Source organism: Acyrthosiphon pisum, chromosome A1, assembly GCF_005508785.2.
Source record: "Acyrthosiphon pisum isolate AL4f chromosome A1, pea_aphid_22Mar2018_4r6ur, whole genome shotgun sequence".
Taxonomy (NCBI): domain Eukaryota; kingdom Metazoa; phylum Arthropoda; class Insecta; order Hemiptera; family Aphididae; genus Acyrthosiphon; species Acyrthosiphon pisum.
The window spans coordinates 36628676-36651549 of NC_042494.1; the positions used below are offsets into that span (position 1 = coordinate 36628676).

General features: G+C 26.9%; 1 protein-coding gene across 1 annotated transcript in view; it reads left to right on the top strand.

Annotated features, from left to right (window-relative positions):
- The first annotated feature begins 9580 nt into the window (after positions 1 to 9580).
- LOC100161933 (uncharacterized) overlaps positions 9581 to 22874 on the top strand; it is a 32525-nt gene continuing 19231 nt past the window's right edge. The window contains 4 exon segments of the mRNA NM_001204994.1: positions 9581 to 9724; positions 9726 to 9746; positions 19633 to 19851; positions 21803 to 22424. Coding sequence (NP_001191923.1) covers positions 9701 to 9724; positions 9726 to 9746; positions 19633 to 19851; positions 21803 to 22424 — 886 coding nt within the window. The 5' untranslated portion in view covers positions 9581 to 9700.

Consider the following 22874-nt stretch of genomic DNA (forward strand, 5'->3'; position numbering starts at 1 on the left):
GAGCTGCGTTCATATTGTACACTATATAGGTACTTAGTATCGAGTATGGAGGGTTGTTCACCGTCACGTTGGTTCACTTTATACATGTCATTTGCAGTTCCCCACTCGCGTATTTGGTGGAATTAGAATAATAATGCTTGAGTGTAATGAGCTGCTATTTGGGATTGAACACACTTCATCTCGTGCCGTTGGCTGCATTTAAATGATATAATGTGTTTCCATATCTTTAACCTGTACATTTTATTATGTGCAACTGTTTCGCTAGTTATCGGCTGTATTATTATTATAATCCGTCGTAACCTTAAAAATCATGCTTATAGAGGTCTATTTAATATTTAGGGTAAATAACAATATACTAAGAGTAATCGTGTGTGCATATGTCAAAAATGTGTTATCTCTTATCTCTACTAATATTTCTAAATAAATTGCACTGTAATTTACATACCTCGTTTGTGGCTACTTAAAATATCTTGTTGATACAAATTTACCTATCTATATTGTTAACACTGCATAATACTATCTGATATAACGAAAGTAAAACAACCATTGTAACTTGTAAGTGAAACACGTATAATTTAAAATTATACTTTTATAATTAGATACCTCTCTTCTTATTTGTTATAAATTGTTTAATAAATTGAAAATACTCAAATAATGCATTCACTAAGCTATAAAAGTGTTGAATGGAGCATTAAAGGTTACATTACACAAATCATTAGAGAAATAACTGAAGTCTCACTGAAGCAAAATAGTATAATATGAAGTTTATCATAAATGATGTATTTACTCTTATAATATGGTACGAACATCAAACTACGTATTGTTAAAATTTAAGAAAAAATCAATATTATAATTTATGTTAGTGAATTTTAATATAAGTTTTAATTTTTTATATTGTATTATGACGTTTTGTACTAGTTTTGTTAACTCAGCTAATATATCTTAAAAGATATTTTATTATATAGCATGATTTTTTAAACAAGCCAACTCAATTTAAATTATGCATATACATTCAAATTCCAGTTTTTGTATTTTTTGAATTTTCGAATTTTAAATGATGTTAAAGACTAGAATTCCGAATACTTAGATTATTCACAACATTTATGGGGTCTCTAAAGTTATGTATAATATGTTTAAAAGTATTTTTTTTTCTGTGACCAGTGCATTTTTATATTTGTCAATTTTCTGGAGACATTCGATTTCTTAGAAACTTTGATCTAGAAGCCTTGCTTAAAACATATAATAACTTCAAATTTGTAACGTATATACGTCAAGATAGAGTGTTTACCATCTATATATAATTCTAAGAATTTCAATGAACACACTTACTGAAGGGCATGAAGTGCAATGGATAACTTGATATTGTCGTTGATGGTGTGCCATTGGTTTTCTATCACAACCAAATGCTATCGGCAAGGGCTTTGGTAAGGTAACATAACCTATCAATTTTATGTTTTTAGATTAAATAATATTAACGGATTCATAAGAATTATTGGTATTAAGTTTCTTTGTATAGACAATCAGGAACAGAACAGACTTTATATTAGGATCATATCGTGAATAGCACATGATTTGGACTAACATTTATCGAAAAATGGGAAACAATAAGACGCAATGTCCAATTAGTTTACTTGTCAATGTTTTTATGGGATGCTTTCCGGCATACGGAAGACGGGACATAACTACGGCCCTGTAACTATAGTGTCACTTTCAAAGAATGACACTATTTCTAAAATAACGTGTGGTCGAAATCAAATATTAATTTGACGAAAATGTCAATATTTACTAACAGAAAATAAATTGTGTTATGAAAAATATTCGCTTAATATCAGTTATTATAACATATATCGATTTTTCATATCCTGAATATTATGCTTCACAAATCATATTTATTCTGAATAAAAAATAATGTTATAATAATTATGTTGTTAATACCAGTTTAGACAAATGGACATCGTTAATAACTTTTAAAAAAAACGATTTAAATTGATATCGATATTTTACCGAACGTTTTTTTTTGCAAGATTATATTATGACTTAAAAAATATAGAAACAATTTCGATAAATTAACTTTGACGATAAGCATTCTTTGTCATTTTGACATGACAAGCTGACGACTTAACTACTCGGTAGACGATTATTAATCGTTCACGCTGACTTGAGATTGAAGTTTCATATAATTAATCCATATATAGCTGTACCATTCGATGTTATAGTTCTTTTTTTTGTAGTACCTACGTAATAACTTGGTGTGGGATTTAAGGAACGCTTTAATGTGGAAAACGAAAATATATTGGAAAATAAGTAACTTGTGTTTAATGTACACACACCGGTCTGAAATCGCAGCCAAATATGTATACCTAACGTAAATGGCATGATACAGAAAAATTAAGTTAATTAATTAAATTTATGAATTTTAAATAATATACATAAAGTATTCATAATACGTATACACGTTAACCATACGTTAATCATAAAATGTTAAATGTTGGTATCCAACACTTTCCAAAATGTGAACACGTCATGTAAATGGCAATGTTTCTTATGGCTTTTAAAATGTTAGTTTTAGTTCTGAAAACGGTTTAATGATAATTTACATTTTTGTATATACATAGCCACGTTTTGGTAAGTAGGTCCACTTTGATTTTGCGGCCCACCGAAGTCTTTCATCATAGGACGTAGGCATAGCTCTTCGGTTAAAACCAGATATGTGACAACAGGAAGTTTCAAATAAAATTAATGCTTCGTCGCAGAAACGAGTAATTCCGGCCAAAACACTGCTGGAGCAGTCCTATATACACACTACCACACACAACTCATTGTAAAGTAGGAATAGTTGTCATCGTAGTCGTCGTTATATTGCGACTTTGCAGTGGTGAAAACAGCCGCGTGTTTATTTTATGCTATACAGCTGCAGGTCGTACATACAAGTATAATATATTAGGGACGGAGGACTTATTAGATTTAAAACGCCATACTACACTATCAATTCGATAGAATTTAAAACTATTTAGCCCGAAACGCATAGGTAGTAGAAACTATATAATATATATATATATATATATATATATACACACGCACGGGGATGTGTCGGCGGCTTGGTCAAAACACTCGGCATTAGGCTTGAGAGAGTATATTATTATACCTTTTATTCCATAATATATTTTATTACGGCCGTCACTGCGTTGCGAGCATAGAACGGCTATTATAAGCAATCCTTTTTAACGCTCGACGTCACCTCATTTTATACGAATTTGTTAGGTGCGATTCAAATCTGTACATTACAAACGTAATAATGTATTAATAAAAATGTTTGCACTTTTTTTTATGCTTGTACAAAATGTTTTTTCTTGATATTCACGTTTTTGCGAACATCAATAAAACAAAATAATACATTTTATAGGTGAGTATATGTATAAATGAACAATTTATTCACATATGCGCTGCAGTGTGCCTAATTAGTGTTTGACCAGTGCGCATATTGGATACGTTTAACGATATCAAGATATCATCGCAACACGGCAACAGGGTATTCGTCCCGGGCTCTAAATAATAACACAACAATTCAAACCTTGATTATCTAGGTTTTTATATCTTAACTGTTATACCACAACTTGTTAACTTGTCGTGTTTATTGTCCTCATCCTAAGAGATAATTTCTAAAAAAACGGATCCACAAAAGTGGTGTCGTTAATTTGCCTATCTAAAGTGCCGTGTCTATTGTTATATTATTATTGAATTATTGTATTAAAAAAATATTATATATGAAATACCAGTAAAATAGACATATTTATGTCGTTTGCACCGGAATTAAAAAATAGATAAGTTGGAAATGAAAGCATATTTAACTAAGTCGGGTTTTTTGGCAAAAATTAGTTTAACATACCGTAGTATTAATAGTAAAATAAAATACTATAATCACAAAAATATAATAAAATATACCAAGGGACCTAGTATTATTATGGACTGACAGATTGTCTTTACTCAGAACCTAACCTCTGTGTAATACAATTCTTCGTATACAATTGTTTTATATCATTGAATTAAAATGTAATACATCCATTAAAATAACTTTTCTAGACACCTCATTTACAGCAGAGCGTTACCCACTTGCCCCCTTCTTAATTTTAATATTCAAATTATTCATTTTTGAAAATAAAATAATTATAAAGTGTTATGTTAAACTAATGTAGCTATTTTTTTTCAACTCATAAAATATGTGTAATGTATCATGTGTGATACATTTAACAAAAATTAATTTCTGAGTACAATTTTTAAAATTCCAAGTTAAAAATATTTAACACCTTTTACATCAAAATTACATTTTTTTTAAGTCATAATTTGGATATGAAAATGAATTTGTGCATTGTGGGGTTATGCAGGATAATAAAAACAAAAATTTAATGGAAATACATTTCTTGATTGGACAATGGACATCCTCCTCCCATAAAATATGCTACATTACGCCATTGTATAGGAATATAATGATTAATGATAATTTACCTTCTTTATAATATTACCTATAGGCTATAATTATTAAATTATACGTAACAACATTGTGTGCCTCAAAAAAAGAACATTTTGTATAGATTATGATAATATATTCTGGAAGGTTTATGTACATTTGACTTTAAAAATTAAGTATTTTTGTATACAGCCTTAGAGGAGTTTAAATAATAAACTCAAGTCACTCCAAGTAATTTACAATCATTAGAGTTTCTGCCGTTTCATAAATATTCATTCAGCGACAAATTAGTAGGCTTTAAATACGTCATTACAGAACAATATCAATTATTATTATACCTAATGGTTTTTTTTTTATTTCAACAAATGTTTTCCTTTGTTCAGAAAAATTTTTATTGATACTCAATATTTACGATAAACGTTATATTAGGAACAATGCGGTACTCATAACATGAATGGTAATATTGCACGGTTATGTTGTTTGTCCCCAAAATACGAGTTCATTATTATATTATGTAATAACCTATAAATATAAGCTACTATTATAATAAAACACACGTGTCACGTGGGTAATTGATAGGTACACACTACACGTACATTATATACCTACCGTATAATGGAAATTGGAAAATACACGATCACGATAGAATTATGTTAAACCGAAGGGTTTTCGGGGCAACACGTGGTACAGTTTCACATGAACACTGCTAAAGTCTAAAAATAATACATAATTACATCCATAGGTAGTTATCTAGAAATCTCTGATAGAACAAAAAGAGTTTATTATAAATTAATTAAATATTGTATATTTGATACCCACTGCACATCAATACATTATTATGGCTGTATTTCATACGTCTTATACAAGACAATATTCAAGATGATTCTTTTAAAGATAAACAGTAATAAAAACATTTTATCGATAAGTATTAACGTCATAAAAAATATTTTTTGCATAAATTGAAATTATTACAAAACGATATTACTCAAAGAAAAATAATTTTTTTAAGTTATTTACTTTCGTTGAATTTGACATACATTTGTAATTTTATATTCCTGAATGGAATATTATTAAAAATATTTAGATTTAGTAGAATTAAAATTCAAACAATTTAGTAATTATTTATAACTTATAAGTATTTAAAGTTAATAGATGAGTCCGACGAGCGGAATAGAGTGGCATTGGCCCCCAAAAAATGGTGGTCCATTAATTCGTTCAATACAATTTTAAAACCATTTAACTAATTATTTAAAACTACATTTTTATATATTTAAATTCTATAAAAATATTCTGGTTAGGAATATGAAATTAAAATCAGATACTATCATTCAAACAAATAAAATGCTTAGTCACATAATATTTTTGAAAATGTAGTTTTGTTAATTATAAATGACTAAATTATCTAAACATTATATTTCCCAATACTTTTCGAGAAAATAATATTGTTTACCTATAAAAGAGAATGATCTTGTAAATAATTACTATTATTATTATTTTTATACATAAATTTTATGGTACCGACTACGAAGATATTAGCAGATACATTTATTATATTATTTATGGGTGTATTGAATTATCTGACGGAGTTCAGTTTCATTTATACATTTGATTAGTGTATTGACAGCTTTTGTTGAAATCTTGAAGATTCGAGGATTTCTCGTAGAATTTCTGAAAGTTGGAGTTCGTGTTTAGAGTTAGGTATAGATTATTGTCGGCTTTCCAGAAATATATATTTGACTGTGATGACTGATGAGTGTACAGAATCTATCTACGTGTAATGAGAGTTTAGCCTATTTGTAGTAGGAAAACGATTGTAATTTATAACCACGACTTGTCTGAATATTATGACTGGTTTGGGCCATGGTATGATGTATTATTATTATTATTATTGTTATTATTTTATTTTATCGTACTGCAATATACTGCCATCGAAGTCATCTGGTCGCTATTGAAAATTCGTAGACGAGACTTTTGATGAAGAAAAAAAACGTTTTACACGCAACAATACTCACAGTGTACATTCTTGACAGTTATTTTTGTGCTGTGTCTTTTAGATCAGGGATTGGACGTATATTGCATTTCACGTGTGTTAAAATTACAAAACGTTCATATATATTTTTTTTCGATAAAAACGTATATTACAAAATAAATGTACAGACAAAATAAAACGAAATCTGTTGAAATCGTTTTTACAGTTCATCGATGATAAATGACTCTTGTACTTATCTTGGATTTAACGCGACAACATTTGTCTATAGGACACATACCAACATCTGTTGCCATGCATTTAATATACACAGGAAGTACATACTTGATACTTGCAAAGCGTGAAATTTGTTTATACGTATTTTTAATTACATTTTCACTATACTTCATAAAATAATTTTTTTTTGTCCCTGCTGTCGGACGAATAAGAAATATAATTATTATTAAATGTACCTATATAGGAAATAGGTATATTTTAAGATTTTCTATAAAATGGAAACAGTTTTTCTCTTATATTTAAACTATAATATTCTATTTTCAAATGTTTAATGAGTAGTTTAATTTATACTGAAAGATGGGCAATATAAAATAATCGTTTTAGATTCTGAGTGGAGCGAAGAAGCTAGTTGTTTTACAATAATGTTTATTTTTTTTTTATCCTGTATACCAAATTTCTACCATATCAACGTATAGTACCTTATCTTTTAACAAATTGGATCAAGATGGTACTATAGAGAGGTAGGTTTTATCAATAGTTATTTGATGCCACGGGAAAAACCTCCGAAAAATTACGAAAAACCGCTAAAAATGGGATTTTAATTTCTAATGCTTTGTATATCACCATAGAAACGAATAAAAAACAATAACATTATAATATTAATTCAACTTACATGATATAATAAATAAGAGCAGTATAAAATATCCAGACTGACAAACCGTCTCCGCTCAGAATCGATTTTCTTATATACAATGATATTATATCATTGAATTCAAGTTTAATACAATCCATTATACAATGACCCACTTGTAACCTACTGTACAGCAGAGCGACATCCACTTACCCGCTTTTTTCGTATTGAAAGTGCCTACCTATGTATGAAATAATTTTTTTTATAGTGCTTATTTTTCATTCAGTACCTTCATTTATAATTAATAATTATTTATAATTTATTCATTGATGATGGATTTAAATTTAGTTGCAATATTAAGTTGTGCAGTACCTACGTATATTGTTTACAATTATAATAATATGTTAAATTAATTTCCTCCTTATTGACAATTATATATTGGAAAACAATGATTTTTTTCTAGGATAACATAGATACTTAATAATATGATAAAAATAATTTTCTTATAATAATACAATATTTACCCTTCTTTAAAATTAATAGTTATTACTATTTAATTTTAGTTATATCAAGTCTTCTGAATTTATAGTTTAGTAGAAATTTATTATATTTCATCATATTCATCATACTCATCATAATTGTTATGCTATAAAATCTAAATTTAATAAATGCTAAAAAAATTCATTCTAAAGAATAAATAAATTTATCGAACAAATGCATTTTTATTACTTATCACATCAAGAGTATTTTTTATTCCTTATTGAAGTTTATAATATTTACAGTAAAAACCAGTGTTGTTAATAATATTTAACTTATTTAAGAATCCTAAATGTCCAAACATAATTATTTTCTAAATTTAAATTATAAAACATATTACGTTTTTTTGTTAGTATAATTATAAAGCGAATATCACTAGTAATATATTTTTGATATTAAATTAAATTTACAAATTAATAAGTTTTTTGTGATGTAAAATGATACTACCAGTCCATTCCTTTTATTGTAAATGTTCTTTAATTCAATTGTATAATAATAATATTTTTCTGTTCGCTTAATAACATGTTTTAAATTTTCTATTTTAATGCATTTCTATTTTTTTAAATTAATATAGGTAGGTACTTACTCTAGTTTCCAATTCCATAACGATTCACATGAAACTCATTAACAGCAATTGAAAACAATTATTTAAACGCAACTATCGAAAAGAGCCCGTAGATTGCAACAAGTAATTTAACTGCTTCTTCTTTTCTTGAAAATGTTTAATCGATATTCCCAGTTTCTCCTTCACTTCCATAATATGAGCGTGAAGTCAAACTATATACTCACAGAGTGTAATAGAAATAACTGACAAGTGTAATTAATTTGCTATGGTTGGTATAAGTATCTAATAAGTATTATCATTGATTATACATAGTATAATCAACTATGTATAATCAATGGTATTATTCTTATAATTTTTTCATTTAAATATTATGTGATTATTGTTAACGATGTAGTTATTTAAAACCAAATTGGCACCGAAAGTGTTATTAGGTACATAATAATTAGTTAATTCATATTTAATTTTCAAATTTTTTTGTTTTTTATATCTTATTCTTTGTATATAAATATAATGATTTATATAATATGTGAGTAATATATCATACACATATGGAATATGTCCCGAATCGCTACCTATATAATATCTTACGATATCCAATGTTCAATGAACGATCCATTTCACCACCGTAACGAGGTATATCGCTTCGTATAATAACGCGACCCAAACATCTTATATATATAATTATTATGTCGTGCAACCGGAGTCTTGGGGTCTCCTTGGGGCAATAATTTTCCGCGGAAAGCGACGATAACATCGCATACGTATATAATATAACATATAAGAACTATATAGTTCTTTCGATACATTTTTATTACGGGTAAAATATTATTATTTTATTCGGGTTTTCTTCTCGTTATAATTATTATAATATTATGCTTCTCTTGTTTTGCCATTGGTCGACTCAACGCCGGGGTATACCCGACATGCCCCGCCGAAACCCACGAAACGTGCTCACCTTATATAATTATTACAGTAGGTATAGTTGATCATATCCAATATATACGACGCATATAATATATGTACACGATTTCCCGTCATACTTGCGTTGGTGTGGGTGGGCTGCGCGCTTGCGTGTGGGTGTGTGTTTTTTCCGATCTTCGTGTCGTGTTTTGCGAGAGGCGCTTGCGTCCCGGCCCGGTCCCGCCGCAGATAAATGAGCGGGAGTCGGCCGCGGAGACGTCACAAAGTATTCGCGTCGCAAATCGCCGGTGGAACACGGGCACGGCCGCATCACCGTCGTCGTAGTCATCGTCGTCGTCCCGAAGAGCCGCAAGCAACGCAACCGTCAGCCGGCGCCAGATGAAAGCCGCAACGATCCTGGCCCGCCCTGGCCTGCCTACTCGAGGTAACCGCGGTTTTGGACCGATTGATATTATTGTTTTTTTTTTTTGTTTTTTTTCTGTTCTTGAATAGATTCGTTTTTTCGACTGCTCCGTTCGTTACCGTATAGATTTCGGCGGCGGCGAGAAACTATGTATGTTTGGTGTCTATATCTTAATGTTATCTGTGCTACTATAATGACTTAGTAAAAGATTTACCGAAGTAAATTATGTTGGTTCAACTTCAAATTATTTAAAAACAAAATATTTACTAAATAACATTTGGATAAGGACAATATTATGCAGTTATATTATAAAATACTCGGTCACTTGTCAACTGTCGGCTAATTTCAATACTATGAATAAAACAAATAAAATACGATTTAATTAATTCAAAGAAATAAAACATTAAGCAATACAATATATTTTAAGCTAATTAACTACTAGGTATAAAATATTAAATAAAGAACGCATTAAAAACAAAATAATTAAATAGAATGGTTTTCATTAAATTTATCAATTTAGTGTTTGAAAATTGCAATTTAGTTTTGAATGTTGAAATCCAATTGTACTTATAATCTATTTAAGTTCGGTTAATCATAATTAACTTGTTGGCTTACCATCCGTTAAATACCTTTTAATTTCTAAAAGATTTATTCTATACCTATAATATATACATATATAAATATTAATACATTTTTTTATTAAATTTGATTTTTTGAATAATTATACAGAATACGTACATCATAGTTATCTATACCGGCTTAAGTGTATAAATGTAAAATTAAAAAAACAATAGTTGAGTGAAATAATATATCTCAAAATTAAACGACTACGAAAAACGAAAAAATATAAATTAGAATAGATTTGTTATATCATTTAAATATTTGTACTAAAATCATAATTTTCTATTTGAAATAAATATTTTTAAGAATTAAAAATCGATAAATCTATTGCTTAATAAATTATTATAATCATTCTACAACGATATTATAAGTTTTAGTTTTTAATTTTTTATAAACTAAAAGATGTTGTTAGTCTTAGATTCTAAGTGGAGTGATGAATGTGTTGGTATGTTATTTTTAAATATTATTTTTTATCTTTTGATTTTTTGTTTTAAAACAGTAAGAATTCTACAATCTTCAACTTAATAACAGGTTGGGTTTCTGATAGCAAATTGGATAAAGTTGTTAGATGCTTTCCGTGGAATCAAAAATTTCCCAGTACTATTTATAATAGGGAAAAACAAAAAAAAATACAAAAAACGAGAAAATGACTTGTATTGATGTATTGGCTCTTTTTAGGATATTAAAAAACATTTCAAATTTTCGATTGTTTTTTTCTTTTCTTTAAATGGTGATCAAAATGTTTATGCTAGGTTGAAAAACTTGAAAATTTAGTTCAAAGTTAATCATATTAATAATATATTGTTTTTACTGAAGTCAAACAAAAAGTTTAGCGTAAAACCTACACATTAATTTTTTATAACAGTTTGATGTTCTAGTTTTGAGGAAAGTTGTCAAATTCATAAAAATGTTAAAATTGTTTTGTAGTTAAAAATTCATACAGTTTTTAATAATTATACTTATTATACTTGAACATTTAATGCAACATTTTACATAAGTTTACCTCACTAAAATGTTTTTAAAATGTTAAGCGTTAAGTCACAGTAATTTTTCTTAAGTTTAAATGTTGTACGGCATGGATATTTAAAGGGTTTTATTATTTTGCTATTATTCAAAAAATATTAGTTGAAGTCATTTGAAACAATTATTAAATACAAATAATTATCACAATGACTTAAATTATAATTTTACAATATCAAATTTTAAAAATATTTGGACTAATTTTATGACCTATGCAGTATTCACTTATAAGTAACAAAAATGTATACGTATAAAAATTAATAATATAATAGAATATTTGTAATATTTTTATCAAACAATAGTTCAACATACATAAAAAATAGAGGCTGATCGTCTCCGCCGAGAATGGTGTTTTGTATGCAATGATTTATCATTGAATTCAGATTTACCCATACGTAATGTGTATATAAATCAATAATCTCATCAATGAAAAAAATACACTTGAAACCTATTATACAACAGAGTGACTTCCCCGGTATTATAAAGTATTATTTTAAATAAAAATATCATAAAAATGTTTCAAATAAAAAGTAAAAAAAAATTATGTTAAAAGATCAACAAACTCGTAAATATATTGAATTTCTATAAAATATTTAAAAGAGTAATATTTTTAGTTATAGGATAATATATTATTTTATTATAACTTCAAAATGTAAGCATAGGTACTCTATTAATTTATTATAAAATATTTTAGGCAATTAGTATTTCGGAAATAATATTTGATATAAAAATATATTTTATTTATGTTTTATTAACCAATATTGCATACAGTAGTAATTTAAAATATTTAATTCATATAGAATAAAAAATATAAATTATATGCAATTTAAAGTATTAAATGTATGTAATATAATATGTTATAATGGTTTAATAATTAATATAGACCATAGTAACTAATCAGGGTTTTTATACGTTTGGTGGCTGTATTTAGAAGCTTTAATTAAAATAAAGTATGTATGGTATATGTATGTGTGGTATGTATTAATAATTTTTTTTTAAACTAATATTCATATGGTGTTTTTATTGCATATTCTGTATTAAGTTCGTATTTTTGATGTATGATTAAATTTAAAAAAAAACAAAATTTCTCAAACTTAGTTTATTTAAATTGTTATACTTGTCTTATAAGTATTGTCTAATAATTTATGGATTCAAAAGAAGATAAATTAGGATTTTGTAGGGTAGCATTTAAAATTAAGTAATTAATTAAAACTACATAATAATGCTGATAACACAAGGTAAATAATTTTGAGTTGTAGAGTAATGAATTGTAATTAAAATATTTTAAATATGTTAAAAATTCTTTTCAAACACCATTAATAGAAATGGATTAGCTCGCTTAAATACTTCCCGTTGTATTATGGTTACAATAAATATGACATACCGTTCGTACAAACATTTTCATAGTATGTATACTTACTAAATTACCAACTTCTGTTCTGTATAATAATATAATATATATTTTATTTTACAGCACTTGAAGAAAAAAATAATCTAAAATCACTTTTAAAAAAATAACTTAAATACAAATATTTATTCACGTATTTCGTTTATAAGGATTCAGATTTAAATATAATGTTTATGCAATAAATACAAGTAATAAAATATTAAATTGGAAATCCTCCCGTTAAAATATATTTTTATATACTTCGATGGTGATGGAATATTAATTAAAAAGTTCTCTACAACATTGTCGTTTTAGACACTTACTAGATACATTAGTGCCGGGTTGCACAATCATTAAACATTTAATGAATCAAGAGTAAGCTTATGGTCACTTAAACAAAATTGATTGGTCCATTAATTTAATAATTTTTTTATGCAACCCTGTATGGGAATTTTTTGTGAGAGATCAGAAACAGACGAGCATTTGCCTGATATTTAAAGTGTCTGTTTAGCAGTTTATTCAATTTTTTTACGATTTGTATTTTAAGGTATATAGGAATGTATCATTTTTAAGACGTAAAGCGAAACTTTTAAATATTATTTTTCGAGTTTTGTACTGAAAGATTAAAATCTTATTCAATTTGGACATTTAATCAATACCCCATAATTGAATCCCATAAAATCAGACTGGTTCGTTTAGTAATTTTTATATATTTATTTAATTGCTTTTTTTTTAAAGAGGTGGTTTCATAAGTTAGATCTAGATTCTATAGCTATACATTTGGATTGGATAAAAGCAAATACATGAACTAAAATTTAAAATATACTACTTCATATTATAAAAATATGTTTATTTTCATATAAATATATTCCACATAATATGTTTCATTATAATTTATAGCATTTTGTAGTTCTTCCATATCATAAATCTAGTACAAGAAATATAACTTACACCTTTCGTGAAAGTATTTGATTTTTTAAAACATATTAATTTATAGTAATCTCAAAAAGCAGTAAGTTTTAGTATAAAATTGTGTAACGACTTGTAAAGGTTATTTTTATGACAATATGGCGTTGTACAACCATATAGGCATAATAGTAAACTACCTACTAAAATCGTTCATTTTCAATTGAAATTTCTTAGAATAGTGTTAAGCAATAAACACAAATCTGAATTAAAAATATATATAAGAGCTGTATTCGGTTGGAAAACTTAAAATATAAATCAAACATAAGAGTTCTTATCGTAGGTATACCTGCCATAAAAACGAACTGCCCCAGTTGTAAGCTGTGGAGTAGCCATTTAGTCGATTATGTTTATTCGACTGGGAACGAATAAATATTTAATACCAATCTAGAGGGATAAAAAATAAATAAATAAATGATAGGCTCCAACATTAGACACTTTGAAATTAGATTTTCAATCGTATCTGACAGTTTTAGATTTTCCGATTTACCAAGGGTTCTTTAGTCTTTGGAAGTATAATATTATTATTGATATTTGATCAGAAGATTAAAAATATTGTTTCGGCCAAAACCCGAAGTAACATAATTTATAAATATAATTCAACAAATAGAGGTATAGTGTGTCCCATATATTTTCCACCTTTTTCCAGTTCATGAAATAATTTATGTCTGTATGTGTCAGTCGGCTACTTATTTGCCGGCGCTAAACCATTGCCCTCTTATTGTCGAACTTACTTTTCCTTTTTTTGAGATAAATAATTAATTTAGTTTTTCAATTCATAGTCTCTCCGTTCATAACTTTTAGGCCATTCTTTAAAACTTAACACTTTCAATTATTGCTTGCCTATTAATGAATGAATAGTTATTATAATATATTTGAATAATCAAAACAAAGTATATTAGACCAAAACATAATCTTTGGAATTTTGATTTTAGTAACATTTTAAAATACATTTATTGCTCAGCTCAGAATCTAAAATTATATCTGTTTAAAATGTATAAAAAAATGTAGATTCTCGTTTGTGAAACAAAGGTTTATATTGCCGCCAATCAGTACAATAAAAAAAAATTATGTACTTATTTCAAATTTGAAAACATAGAATTAATTATAGGTATCTGATAAAAATGCCAAAAAATCAGAATATTTAATAAACATAGTTTTAGCAGAAAAATTGGGTGAGCATGGTAAAATCCTTCTGTATTTAAAATTAATATAATTATATTATGTAGGTATAGCTTATAACAATATACAAACAAAAATGTTATCAAAAACATAACGTACAAATTAGAACATCATAAACAGTGTTGGGAAATATCTAGATAAATTTCTACTCAGTTATCTTTATCTTCATCTAGATACAATTCTAGTTATCTATGAGTACTTATCTAGATAATTTATTTAAATGAACTAAAAAAAAAAATTGAAAATTTAAAATATTTTTATTATTTTATTTTTACATTTTTCTATTTTTCATCTATTACATAGAAAACACGTTTAGTAATATGCATTATAATACCATGATTTTAATATTTATTAATATTCATTGTTAGTCTGGAGTAAACAATGAGAAAACCAAAAAATAGAAATATGTAATGGGCATGTAGTACTGTAGTAGGTAAGATTGTAAGAACAACTAATAATAGCAAAAGCAAAAACATCTATCCCTGCTACCCGCCGGACAACGCCGAATTATGATCGTCTCATTAGCTTATACCCGTTTCATAGATTGTGTACAAAGTATGAAAAATAATTATTGTTTTAAACCGACAAAAATAAACCAACATTCATGGATATTGGACTCACAAGCATAATAATATTATAATAATTGTAATTTATAACAATTTAATATTTATAAAACCCTATTTGAATTCCCGGTATTTCAGTTATTGCTTAACCGATCTGTACGACCTCTGTCCTCTGCTTTAAAAAATTTTAAATTATGCATTTTTTTTACCTGTAGACTCAAGTAAGTATCCTGAATGTTTTCAAAATTAAACATGAAATTATCTCATATTTATCTAGATAAAAATGTACTAATTTTTATCTTTATCTAGATAAAATTTAGTATAATTATCTTTATCTGTATCTAGATAAAAATTATTACAGTCATCTTTATCTTTATCTAGATAAATTATTAGTTATCTATTCCCAACACTGATCATAAATGATATTAGGTACTATAGGTACTTTTGTCACGCTAAACATAATAATTATAAACTGTATTAGTGCAATACATTAATACCTTTATTTACAATATAATGAATTTTATTGGTCGATAAAATAATAATCAAAGTACATAATTTTAATATTATTACAAAAACAACAAATTACTAAATACTAAATAGGTTTGTGCTTTATATTATACCAATTAAGTAGGTACTAGATTTATTTTAATAGGGTATAATATAAATCACCTAATCTAAAAACGGTTAGAATTAGAAATCATGTAATACTGATACACATTAAATTAAAAAAAAAATAACTGATTATTATTAAAGAAGAGTAGGAAGTGAAATTATAAAGAATCTAGTGCAAATATTTCGATGTAGTTAAAATTAATAGATTGTAAAACATGGAATTAATTTTACTGTTATAACAATAACGTTTGTATTCTGGGTAATAAAAATACACACTTTTTTTTAAAGTTACTAACTAAATTTATATTAGAAATATAAAGATGGCGTGTATAATTTGTTTGTTGAGCAAAAAATTAAAAAACGTACATTATAGTTTATAAACTTAAAAAAGACGAACTTTATTGAAAAAATAGTATTTTGATTATTTTCTATGATTATATTGAAAGGTAAGTACATAATCAGTAGAGCGAAAATTGTTTATTACATTTTTGACATTTTTATGTGACAATTTAATACCAAGTAATACTTAAATTTATGAAAATAAACAGTTATATACTTATATATGACTATATGAGTATTGATGATGATATTTAATTTATTTATTATCAATTATGTAAAAACAATTTATTGCACAAATGGAAATGTAGTCACATTAAGCTTTTTTAAAACAAGAAATACTTATATTTATAGTTTGTTGCATATTATACCTATTTTACAATTTATTTTATATACTTTGTAATGTCAGGTTCATTTTTATTTTCATCCAAATAAAATACTAATTTATAAATTTAGAATTAAAAAGGGGGGTAGTACCTGAGTTACAGCTCTGTTGTAAAGTAGGAGTCGAGTGTACCTCGCCATTGAGTAGATAACTTTAATGGATGTGTCAAATTTAAATTCAATGATAAATCATTGCATACGAAAAACGATTCAAAGCGAAGAAAATTTGTCAATCTATATCACAACAATTTTTTATAGTTAATTTATAATTTATAGTAAGTACTGCATAATTGTCATAAAAAACCGAAAATATAAAATGTAATAAGTAGCTCAAAATAATTGTATAATATACAGAAAATACTAGTTTAAATATTTTGTGAAATTTTCAATTATCTATGGTTATTCGTTTTGAAGTTACACCAAAAAACAAAATTTGTTTCGTCGAAAATTTGTTTTGCGTAAAAATTCCAGTTTATCATTTATAAGTAGGTAATTTAATTTGTGTTTCCCGATTATTTTGAAAAATACAGAGAATATTCAATTTTTACTTCTTAAAAGTACCATCTAGATCCAATTTACTATTAGAAACCACACTCAGTGTTGTAAATTGAAGCATTTTTTCTGCTACTTTTCGTGTATCACGACGCAAAGAAAAACAAAACCATACATCATTGTAAAATCAATACATTCATCGCTACAATCAGAATCTAAAATATGAACATTTAAAGATATCCCCCTAAGTACTGCTTATTATGAAAAATGTTTGTTATAATGTAAGAGAAACAGACAATATTTTAAACAGTTTATGCAACTCAGTATGTCTTGCTCATTTCCTGAAAATGACAAACATAAGACAATTTTACGTGTTTTTAAAATCCATATAAAGAACTAATATTATGTATTAATATCTAATACTTATTATATTATAATAATCAATTGTACAATAAATCAGATAAATTAAAACATTTAATAAAAGACATTAATTTAAAAAAAATCGACAGGAGATCCCATTGCAGACAAATGCGCTCCTATTATGGTTGCGTTCCTGTATAGGATATTCAATGAGAGTATCTGTACAAAAAAATCAATTAAAAGGGCAATTATTTCATGGTGTAGGGTAAACGATTTAAATCGTGTCACATTTATACAACAGGCTGAAATCAATATATTTTTACAACTTTATTCCATTTAATTTAGGATTTAAACGAACTATACATCAATTTTTAATTAAATATTTATTATAATACACAAACAGGCACATCATAATACGTTCAATTCATATCACATAATACGATTGTTTTATATTAAATCCGTAATATAAATCTGAAAAATGTATGCACCTATAGTTGACAAACCATACATATCAACTACACATGAAATGCTTCGAGATCATTATATTGTAAAGCATACGTATAAAAATGTACCACAAGACTAAAAAAGTAAAAAACATATCGCTAAGTATTATATTTTATGATATAAAAAAATGAAATTCAATTTTTTTTTTGTAATCGCATAATACCCGTTAAATTTAGATAAGTATAACAACTATACGTGTATATGAACAATTACTTGACATAGCAAAGTGAGAATTATGGTTTATGAATTAGGTATAACAATCAAATAACAAGTTTAAATATGATAAAAGCGTATGTGGTGTTATAATTTTACATTGTAGTTTTTCACAAATATGTTGACTAATATTGGAAAACTCCAAACAAAAACATTATCAAATACCATCTGTTTCCAATTTCCAATCTACAAATAAGATTTAATGAATCTTATATGCATGTTAATGATATTCAAAAAACCGTGGATCTACCACGATAATATAAAAAAAAATAACCATCATTGTAAAATCAATACATTTCTCAACGCACCCAGAATCTAAAACTTTAAAAATATTAAAATATATATGAAAAATATTCCTAAAGGATAATGTTAGAATTTTTTTGAATATTCTTAAATTGAAAATCTACAACAAGTGTGCCTTTTGATGTGAAAGTTATTTAAAAAAGAATGTATGAATAGATCTAATAGATTCGAAACTCGACGTCAGCAATTCCATTTGAATGGAGAACTAACCATCATATTTCGGTGAACAAAAATACGATAAATGGAAAATATATACGTATACTGATCAGTCGTATCGAGTCCTAATATACATACGTGTAGCATATTATATAAAATACAGAAATGGTATCTATAAACTTTTTTTGAATAATAAATTCATCGTTTCACACTGTCATTCACACTAATATACATAGATAGTTCGTTTCACTTTATGCCAATCAATTGATCTCCAGTTTGTTCTAATTGGTATACCTACAACATTATTTACAAATTACATATTATACTGAATCAAGAATTATAATATTTTTATTATATTTTTAATAACGCAATTTTCAATGATAACATCAGCATTTGTATGGATAGTAATACCTAATTAGTCTAAAAAATATTTTCATACGTTAAAAAATGGACGTCAAATGTCTACACAATTTACACTTAATCTTGACTGTAATACCATGGAATGTGTAAAGACATATTTTAAGGTAACCACAACTGGGGTACTAGATGACCCGATCTTTTATAGTCAAGGAATGCAACCCCTGCGTAATCATTTCTATATTGTAATAACGTTCAAGTGATAAAAAAAAAAAACCGACCCAACGCGTAATATTGGCCCAAGCTTGACACATAGGTTATATGGTTTTCGTGATAAATGGAATGTTTTTGGAAGCGCATAATACAAGCTTAGGATTTGTTGGGAGGCCTTTGAAAGAAAAAAACTAATATTGTCTATCATTTAATATGTGGAGGTTATATGTTATGGCAGGTCTCACATGCATTCCCGTTTAATTTCAACAAGAGGAATTTAGATTCCCTAGCGAGAACCGGACAGTTACCAGAATACAAACGATCGCTTGCTTCGTTGGCCAAGAGTGGACAATTACCCGAAAAGTTGGTTCAAGAGAAACGAATGTTGGACGTTTTGGAACAAGCAAGCGATGCAAACTCAAAAGCCATCCAAGACCAAAAAAATCGGGTAATAGAGGTACTGTTTTTCATTTTATTTTTTTAATATCAAACAATGAATCGATTCATCGTAAATCAAATAACATTGAAACCTATTGGTAGCGTTATTTACTTTTGATTTACAACTCATGTCAAACGTAATATAACGGTATTGTTTGATAAAAAAAAACCACATTACAATTTATTTATATAATATCGATGTATCAAAATGTATTTTATAAACGTTATTGAATCATGCAGCATAGGTAACTGCTTGTAATAATATGGTATTCAAACTTTTGACACCCAACTACAGTTGTATTGATATCAGACGTTCCACACCAGATATTTTTAAACCACGGACAATAGACACACTGGCAAGTCAGGCTTTTATAGTATGTAGAATTGTTGCAATCGCCAGTAATTTATTGTTGATTTAATAGTTTTAACTGTATAAGATAATATGAATTTAATTGAAGACATAATACAAATTAAATACGGGCATATCAATAGATTATAAAACTAAACAAATGAAGAAAGACTCAAAATATATGTAAAACTTCAAAATTTATTAGAAATTCTGAATTAATTAAGTAAATAAATCATTATTATAATATATTATCTAACATTAAATTTTAATATTTTTAATTACAGTATATTACTATTGCTATAGTATTTTATTTTTACTGTGTATTTATATTAATAGTATTACATCTTTTACAATTATATATTCAAAATATATTATATTTCATATTTTTTGATGTAGTATTAATTGTAGCTTACTCTTTAAACAACCTCTAAAATATGCACCTGAATTTGGCATGTACGAATTACTGGTGATACAGCATAAGGTATAACGTGCAAATATAATAACGTAGTATAATATAATAATCAAAGTTATCAATAAAGTTACAGTTTTAAAAAATTTGTATGAGATTATAAATAATTATGTTTAATAAATACTATACTTTTGATATATAAAATATATATACAAGGCTGGGCAAGTTAATGATTTTTTTTAACTCAGTTAAGTTAAGTTAATATGCACCAATAACAAAAAGTTAAAATTTAATTTAACTATAGGTTAACTCAGTTAAGTTAAAAGTTAATACACACTTTTTGTTAACTTTTTATTAAGTTAAAAAAAAGTTAATTTGTTTATACAACGCTAACATACTTAATTTTTTTCCAACCCAAAACTAAATTATAGACTATAGTGTTTATATTTTATACAGTGTTTCCATATTAGTTAAATTCAAATTATATATATTTTTTACTTTAAACAATTCACGCTAAATATTTTTTGACATGAAAACAAAATATACTGAATTAGTAAAATATGATAAAATTAAAAACAAAATAAATCAACTTAACTTACTTCTTGAAATGAAAAATTAAATCGTTAATTTCACGTTAATTAAAAAAGAAATTTATTAAGTTAACAGTTAAGTTAATGAAAAGCCAAAATTAACTTTATAACTCGTTAATGCCCAGCCTTGTATATATATATGTATATCGAAATACCATATTTTTTAATTCTTGGTATTTTTTGTATTACTTATGGAGTGTATTGTGGCAATACATCTATAATATTACGTATTAAGCATTTTAATAAATATTTTTTATATTCATGTGTATTCTAACTAAACTGAATAGGTAATATAGTTCGCAGTAGATATTGATATGCATCACGAGGGAGCTCTTATCAAGGTTTTATTTTTAAATTGTAATTATTAATTAATTTGTTAAGCGTGAGAAACTCTTATTATTATTATTTTTCCATTTTAATTGTTGGCACCTAATCGTTTAGTAATCCTTTAGTGACTAGTGTTATAACTTATACGTAGTCTTTTAAGTTATAAGTTATAACTTAAAAGACTACGTTTCCCAATCACAATAAATTTGGAATCGATAATTTTATCCAATTTATCGTGACCATTTATTTTTTTGAATATTATTTTAAATAATTTATGTGTTTTTGTATTTCGAAGGAGATAAAAAATTTGGCACTAACTGGGTTATCAAAAAGACAAGCAGCCACCGAGCCTGATTTCCGCGACGAGTTTAAATCAGATTTGCGAAGCATATTAGACCAATTTTTGGAAAAGTTTGGAACGACATATGATCCAGAAAAGGTTGAGCTGTTCTTGACCAACATGGCTGACGAAGTTTTTGAAAATCATGGTGTAGTTTCATTAGACCACATCCGATTCTTGATCGAAACTGGTTACTTTCAACCGGAAATGCGTGAGGTAGACGATGTAAAACCAGCTGATGGAGATTCGTCACCAGACGACTATATCACCAAACGTTTCATGGCTTCGCTAGCCCGGAATGATAACATGCCGTTTTGGTACAACAGCCCGAGGTATGTCGCCAAGCGGTACATTTCTTCATTGCTGAGACAGGGGAGACTGCCTTACGGATTCCAACCCACCACAGAGTCGTCGACGAAAAACCAAAACTGGAATTTACAAGATGGCCAAAAACCCAAGAGGAGCGACCGGCCGTATCAAAATAGCGAAGAGTTTATACCCGTGATGCAAGGCAGCAAAACTTTGCAGAGCATTATCGACGACTTGACACAAGAACCTATGCAGAAAAGATACCTGGGTGAGTACATATAGGTAGATCTTAATTGATGACGATATTGTTATGAACAAATCATGGTTTGTAGTATTAATGTGTTGCACAATTTCGTAAATAGTTTCAAACAAAAGTGATTAATACGGAGACGATCATACGACATTGATTGGACAATAATACTAAAAATCGTAGGAATGTTCGTTTTTTGAAGAACGGGAAACGGGGAACACAGAAATTAAAAATAATTATAAATGACACCTACAGAATTTTTTCGTCAGATTATTCACTGTTATAGGCTGTATTGAAACGTTTAAAATATTTTTTTTAAACAAACTTATTTGCTAAATATCCCGGTTATATTATATTTATCACATATATTTTGTATGCAGTTTTCTTATTTTCATTAACAATGGAATTTAATCTAATACACGTGAACGCATACAAGAACCATATGATATACGAATATAAATGTGCGAC